Source organism: Gavialis gangeticus, unplaced genomic scaffold (genome assembly GCF_001723915.1).
Source record: "Gavialis gangeticus isolate Ggan-Ray unplaced genomic scaffold, GavGan_comp1, whole genome shotgun sequence".
In the NCBI taxonomy this organism is placed as follows: Eukaryota; Metazoa; Chordata; order Crocodylia; family Gavialidae; genus Gavialis; species Gavialis gangeticus.
The window spans coordinates 124,535,283-124,543,208 of NW_017729022.1; the positions used below are offsets into that span (position 1 = coordinate 124,535,283).

Sequence of the window (7,926 nt, forward strand, 5' to 3'; positions counted from 1 at the left end):
TTCAGATGCATAGACTATTTTGAGCAAAGACCATGTTTCTTCCTTCCTTCCCACTCATTTTATTTCTAGCCTTCTTATGATCAAGACTGAGAAAGATGTTTTAACACAATGATCTGTCAAAGGCTCTGTCTCGTTCCAAAACTGCCTTTTCCATGGAGAAGCAGCACTGGGGTTTTCTTTGAGTTTTCCAGCTTCATATACCTCAGAGCCTGAACTTATTCTTGCCACTGGGTGTCAAAGACTCTTCTGTAGTTCCTACTTATTTTTGGTGTTGTCTGTAGATGCAGTTTGAAATTAAGTGGCACCCAGGTTATTGCCTTGTAGGAGAGTTATTCCTACTTTGTATTTTAAATGAAGGCATCTGTTTCCATGTTGTAGGCTGTGGTCCAAATGTATTTGCTTGTTTGTTTATCTTCTGTTGCACTGTAGCAGGGGTGTGCAGGTATTTCAGGCAGAGAGCTGCTTACCCAGTTTTGGCAGGCTGTCGAGGGCCGCATGGGTAGCTCCAGCCCTTGACAGGTATCCTGCCCCTTGACAGGTGCCCCACCCCCTGGTCACCATCTTGGGACCAGTGTCCCAATGTCTTGGGACCAATGTCCCAGGGCCAGCACCAGTGGGGCCCAAAGTGGGGCACTGGCTCCTGGACACTGGTGTGGGCCGTGCAGTCCTGCTGGCTTGCCGCCCACTCAATCCCAGTGCCCCCCAGCCCCACAGTACAGGCAGGGGGCAGCACACAGCCCTGACCTCCTGCTCACCGGCAGGGAAGAAGCTGGTACTGAGCATGGGGAAAAGTGGCCCCTCGCCCACCCCATGCCTGGCGCTCCCTGCTGCAGGCACTCGCAGCCCACGTGGGGCTGTCTGGAGCAGGCAGCCCCATGTGGGCTGCAAGCAGCTGCAGTGTGGGGCGCTGGCCATGGGGTGAGTGAGGGGCCACTTTTCCCTACACTCAGCACCAGCACCAAGGTGGTGCTGAGTGCAGGGGTGGGGGGAAAGCAGCCTCTCCCTGCCTTGTGCCCAGTGCCTTGTGCTGCAGCCACTCTGCAGCCACTCACAGTGAGCACCAGCCATGGGGCGGGTAAGGGGCTGCTGTTTCCTGCACTGAGGAGGAGCAGGGAAGAAAGCCTGGGGAAAAGCTGAGCGCAGCAGGGGGAGGGGAAAGCAGCACCCCCCCACCCATGGCCAGCACTCCCTGCTGCAGCCACTCGCAGCCCATGTGGGGCTGTCCAGAGCAGGCACAGGCAGCCCCACGTGGGCTGTGAGTGGCTGCAGCATGGGGCACCGCCCACAGGGTGGACGAGAGGCTGCTTTTTCCCCCCTGTGCTCAGTTTTTCCTTGGGCTCCTTCCCTGCCTGGGGTCCCCCCCTTACCTGAGGTTCCAGCTTGGTCCCAGGCCAGAAGCCCCTGCTGGGGCTTCTGGCTGAGGGGGAGGTGGGGCTGGGCGGGCCCTGCTGTTGTGGGAGCCTGCCGCGCTTCCGCTGGGTCCTACTGCCCTTGGTTCCTATAATTTTTTACAGGAACCAAGGGCAGATGAATATTAATTTTCTAAATTTTTTAGGGGCCCCACAGGCTGGGTAGAATGGCCTCATTGGTCAGGTCTGGCCTGCGGGCTGTATTTTGCCTACCCCTGCCTTGTAGGGACCTGTTTGATGCTACAGTTATGAAATCCACATTTTGCTGTGTAACTGTCACATTTTTAATTGCTGCTCTACATTTATGAAGTTTTCTGGTGTGAAGATAAGAATGTTTGGGGATTTTTCTTGTGTGTACATGAATATCTCCATTAAAACCTTGAACTTTCTATCCCTGACAAGCTGTATATTTTGTTCATGGATGTTAATTGCATAGAAACTGTGACCTATAAATAGATCCATGAAAAGATGGGAATAGTGTGGAATAAATTGAACTTGTATTCAATTCAGTAGGGCCCTACAACTAGTTTTGTTTTCCATATTAAAATTTCAACAAAGCACACTGGATTGTATGCCATATGCATTAGAAATGCCACAGAACTGCTGCAGAGTTTCTTCCAAGGTTTGAGTTCAGTGGGATTTAACATGCCTATGTAAATACTTTGCTGAATTAAGGTCTTAGTTCACAGAATATTTTTGGTTAGGTGTTTCTGAGGGGCTATACTTTTAATATTCAAATTACCTTATAATTCTGTGTTTTAATTAGATAGGTTAGAGATGTGGGTGCGCAAAAGGTTAGGGTAATGTGCAAGGCTGGGTGTCAGACTTCAGGTTAACATATGTTACCCTAACCTTACATATCCTTTGACATTCTATTTCTCTAACCCTGCAAAGCATTTTACATTCATGTAAGCTTCCTTCCATGGTTTCTTTAGAGCAATGGCTTTTGGCCTTGGCAGAGAGGATCTAGGTTAAACCCAACTAACTTGAATTCAAGGTTAGTGTAATGTGCAAAATATAGTTAGGAGAATGCTTGTGTATATGTATATTTTGAGTTGTCTTTCTTGAAGAGCATATAGATATGTCTGGTACGTGTGGCTTTTAGTCTCTTACTCCTGTTTTTCAAATTCTGCTAATACCCAGGTCTTGTAAGAATCTGATAGTATAATCTCCTGTTTTAAAAATCATAAGGTTATATTCAGCTTTGGATGAAACTGCGTAACATCTGGAGCCAGAATGTATATGAGGTCTGCCATATTTCATCCTGTTACCATACATTTGAGCTGCTTATCTACCTAAGACCTTACTTGGAATGTGGTTTCCCTGCTTATTTGCTTCTGGTTAGATGCATAAAAGCCTTACATGGTTTCCTTAGAGTAATGGCTTTTGGCCTTGGTAGAGAGGATCTAAGTTAAACCCAACTTCCTTGAACATGTTTTATGGTGAATTGAATTAAAGAATTGTATTATTTGTTTTGTTGCTGCCTGCGCTAGTTTGAACATGATGGTTTCCAGTCTGAGAACTTCCTAGCAGCAGATAAAAAGCACGTATGCAAAAATTTGCAAAATATTTTGCAGGGTTAGCGAAATGGAATTAAGCTGAGTTGGAAGTGTTCCACACTTTGCAACATCAGGCATGATTTGTAAAATATGGTTAAAAATTGTGCAAAAAATATTGCCTTTCCAGTTTTGACACTCCCTTCCCTATTAACCTTACTTGGACTCTACCCTAGGCATGTTCACTAGGCTTGTGGTTTCATTGGCATAGTCACTTCCTAGGGACTTCTTACAGACCAGGAGGTGCTGAAAAGCAAATGAAGCATTTCTATATTCAGCATATCCCCATTGCTTGGCATTTGGGTATTCTGCACCTAATTTTAGAGCGCATTTAGTGTTTCTTCCTTATTCTGGACTTTTCAGTCCTCCTTTAAAAAAACGAAAAACTTGTGGATCAATTTGCTTTGTTTTCATTCCACAGCCCTTCACAGAATGAGAGAATTTCCTTAGAAGCAACTTTTGTTTGTTCTTCATTTGCTTGTATGTGTTGTATCTTATTTTATGACTTATTTTGTGGATCATCAGAGTATATTCACAGACCATTTCTATGAATATATTTATAAGGACAACTGCATGTATATATTTTGACTAGCACACTATGTCATGTACTGTAAAAGCACATACTCCAAGGAGTCATGTTTTGCAATTTAACTATATTTAATTATGTATCTAAATACATTAAGTCTTGCTTTACAATAAAATAGTGGGGGCCAGCCTTTTTGGCAGGCATGCCACAGAATAGCCCTGCACCTTCCCCTAGTGGCACTCCAATACCGTTCCCTTGCCAAATCAGCTACTCTGCTTTTTTCTTCCTGCTCTGTTTGTTGCTATATTGCCTGTCCATTCCCAAATATGTTACGTGCCGCACAGCTTTCCTGTGCTACAGGTTGGTCACTCCTGTAGTAAAACGTTATGGTAATTTTTACAATATGGAAAATTGTGCAGTTTAAACGTGTATATAAAGCATACAACAGATTTGTCCTGAAATACTTTGATACAGAAAATGTCAGCACCTTTTCGGGGGGGTGGGATAAAACAAAATTTTATTTCAAGGGTGTTGGTTTTATAGTTTTTAAACTATTAAATTGTGTCCAGGAATAAACTTAAAGACTCTTTTACAGCTTGAAATGCAAAAGGAAAAGGATTTTTCAGTAATCATCTATTGTGTATATTTGTTGGACTAAAAAACTGGAAATAGAATATTCTGTATTTTAGTGTTGTTAATTATTTTTTGCTGTATTAAGTCTGTCTAATAAACACGACAAAATAAAAAGGATTTCTGCATCAGATGCTGGCTGAATGTCATTAGTTCATTCAGTTTCTGCTGCCAATTTTATTAGGTTTAAAAAAAAAATCTTTAACTCCTATAGTGTACTATACATACACAGAATACTCTAATTCTTATTTGAATGCATGCAAAGTTCAGCTAACAGGGTACTGTAAAACTTAAAATGACAGCACCATAAAAGATCACAACTTAATGTAAAAAAGCCCTAAAATTAGATGCTGAGAAATGTCAAAGATGGTTGAAAGGTGCTGGGCTGATAATTTTTAATATTTAGATGGATAATTTATAATTCTTTGTCTGTGGATCCTGCAATCTGATTGGCAGAAACGTGGTCCTTAACCAACAGGTAAACCCCCAAAATTTTAAATCATGACCTCATTTTTAGCCAATCAGATCTTTCCATTTCAAGCACATTACCCTGCCTATAGACAGAGAGCTAGACATCTGGCCATGTGACTTTGAAGGTTAGGCCCAATTGAAAACTTGTGGAAGAACTTTGGAAGAATAATGTTGAAGCAAAGTATAATAAGAAATATCGAAGGGGTATCCCTGATTTATTTTTTTATCTTCTTAGTTAACTAAGGAAAAAAAAAAGACAATACTGGTTAGGGTACATCTATCATGGTAGTGAATATAAAGGATTTTACAAAACTCATGTGACCTGAGGTCTAGTTCTCAATGTCTGTGATTTTGTCATAACTGTCACTTTCTGCTATGAAGAAAGGAATGTTTCATTTTTCAAATGAATTGAGTACTGTACATAATTTCTGAAACGTTTTCCAACAAATTTATTCTGTCGTAATCCATCTCTTGAGCATATCGTTCTATAGCAGCAGTGATGACTCATTTGTTGGCCTTATATGAAAGAATGCCTAAAGTGTTAAGTGTTGTCTACTTGGCTATGATTCCTTAGTTCCTCTTACAAGTTTTTGTCTTTTGAAAGGCCAGCAAGTGGGTCACTGTTGCTGAAATTATTTGTCACTCATTTTGCACCCTGCATGTAATTTCTCTTAAAAATTGACAGTGCTTTAAGTTTTGTGAAAGCTTGTTCCTACTGTTTTGTTTAATAATTTAAACGAATTCTAACTTAAACAGTCCTGTCAGTTGCTTCAGAGACAAAATAATTTGACTTCCAAAACAAGATGTTAAAACTAATTTTTCATTTGGGTTTTGTTGATCCCTTTTAAAAATGATCACACACCAGTATCTGAAATAAATTAAGACAGACATCCATATCTATTTGTTCTCTAGAAATGTTGTTTTGTATTAATTTGCTTCTTTTATAAATTCATCAGTAAAAGGTCCCCATGTTCATATATGCCAACAGTACACACACTTTCCTGTGGATACTAGTTTATAATGCCAACACAGAAGATAAACTGTTAGGTATAGCTTAGTCATTTTGGCTTGCTCTCTGTGTAGACATTGGGGAAGAAAAAAATTTGCCAAAGGCAAACAAACCATATAATTGTTTGATGTTTCAGGCTGATTGCATTGTAATATTAGAGTCCACTTAGCTGGCAAATTGCCAGATGTCATGGGTACAAGTGTTGTCCAGTCAAATTTACAAGATCGTATTCAGTGAAACACGTAAGAATGCATTTAAGTGCTTTGCTAGTTCTCTAGAATACTGAAGTTAGGGAACAAGGTCTCAACCCCAGGCTCTTTCTTGGTATGGGATCAGGCCAAAATTACAGAATTAGACCACTGCCCATTATTCTACATGAGTGCTTTACCATCTTCTCTGCTATGGAATAAATTAGTTTGGTTTTGTGTGATTTTGATTAATTGTACTCAACAGCTGAAAGCACAGGCAGATCATCTGCAAAAAAGAATACACACCAGCCTTTCTGTCAGACAGCATCAGCTAGTCATTTGACAGCATTAGTTGACCTAAAAGAGAGGGAGTTCATTCCTTGTTAAACTGTAGGTATGTAAGGATTACCTAGATCTGGTCAGTAGGCTTTCTCTGACAATAACCAATAGCAGATGCTTCCAGAAGAAGCTATAAAACCTGAAGTTAGCAGCTATGAAACGCTCTTGCTTGTAAGTGAAGCTTTCCTAATTTTTTATTTCCTTCATGTAGAAGTCAACATGTCCTCTGAAGCATAAGGGTCTGATTTGGACCCTTTGTAAGACAACAGAAAGAAGAAAAGGTTTCTGGACAATGTTACCCTATAAATTGGGAAAATAACATATACTCTAAATATCTCCATAAATAGAGAAAGTGAATAGTGAGAATAAATCCTTTTTGCTATAGATAACTCTTTTATATTGAATCGTTCATGTTTGACTGAGAAGACACATTAACTATTATTTCCACCATATTCTGTGAAAGGCTTAATTTGTGATGGAAAAATTAACTGGGGTAGTTTTGTTTTCTGCAGAAAATATTGCAGCTACTACCTGAGAGGATTTATTATCGATGGCATTTTCACAGTATAGGTAAGAAGCATTCTTTACTAATGTTTTACTAACATCGTAAAGTAAAATAATTGTTTTACACTACTGGTCCTGCCTTTTCCCCATTGGTCTCAGACTTAAGTGAGAACAGTGTTAAAATATGATAATTTACCATTTTAAAACTTTACTGTTAATTCAAATATAATCTGGTTAGTGATGACCTTTTCAGTAAGATTCTGAAGAACATCTTTCTCTTCGTCAAAATTCCAGGTAGGTTACTTTGACACAAATAGCCCTCCTCATTCCCAGACCAAGGTCTGTGACCCACAAAACAATCTAGGAGTAGCAAAATGCATACAAAATTCTTCAGTACAACCCAGGGGCTTACAAGTCTTGAACCAAATTGAATTTTTTTTCTTTCTGCCACAGAAGACTTTATATATGTCTTCTGAATTTGGTTTTTAATATTTGGTTGGCCATTTTCTTCTTAAACATTTTTAATTCCAGAGTTTTATATTCTGGGTTCCTGCAACCCTCCAAAACATTAGGCTTATAAAGAAGCATAATTTTACATGTTCCAAGATTCATATACTAAGTGGTGGAGATGCAGAACAAACTGAAAAGTATGTTTTATTGGTCATTTTTATAGTTATGTGGAGGATATGTTTTCACATTACGTATAGTGCTCTAGTTTGTAAAAAGGCTTTAAAGGACTGACATACATTAAACTAATTTTTTTCATTTTTAATAATCTCTAGGAAAAGTAACACATTATGAAAAAAATGCTGCCCTATAAAACTCTAGAATTTGGATTCTATGCCTTCTTCTTAAAGGATTGCCAAGAGCATTACGTATCTAATGATGATATATCTGATAATATACTCCTGTTCCCTAGGAAAGATGGGTTGCAAGATTCACATCTTTAGCATTTGCACTAATAGAAGGCCATGTGCTTGAATATTTAAAGCAAGAACCTTCTAGTCAGGAGACCCAAATTGCACTCCTGACTTTCGCTAACTTTGGATCTTTGGGCAGATTTTTACCTTTTTTTCACATGTATTCCCATCTCTAAAATAGAAATAGTATTTAGGTGCTGTTTTGTAAAGTGCTTTGTAATTGTTTAGATGAAAAGTTGTATGGTATCTGAGATTTAAATTGCTCAAAGGACAAAAGCATCCTAAAAGATGGCTTTGTGACACTCTGGGACAGGTTAGAATGAATGGATTAAAAATGGACTTCCAGAAGGCCTTTGACACAGTGTCCCACCCAA

The 7,926-nt window shown here is 39.6% G+C and overlaps 1 protein-coding gene across 2 annotated transcripts in view; it reads left to right on the forward strand.

Moving 5' to 3' along the window:
• RALGAPA2 (Ral GTPase activating protein catalytic alpha subunit 2) overlaps positions 1-7,926 on the forward strand; it is a 437,386-nt gene that overhangs the window by 76,144 nt on the left and 353,316 nt on the right. For both annotated transcript variants that reach the window (XM_019516125.1, XM_019516126.1), the window contains exon 4: positions 6,641-6,698. In XM_019516125.1, the coding sequence (XP_019371670.1) occupies positions 6,641-6,698 (58 nt within the window). The remainder of the gene's footprint in view (positions 1-6,640; positions 6,699-7,926) is intronic.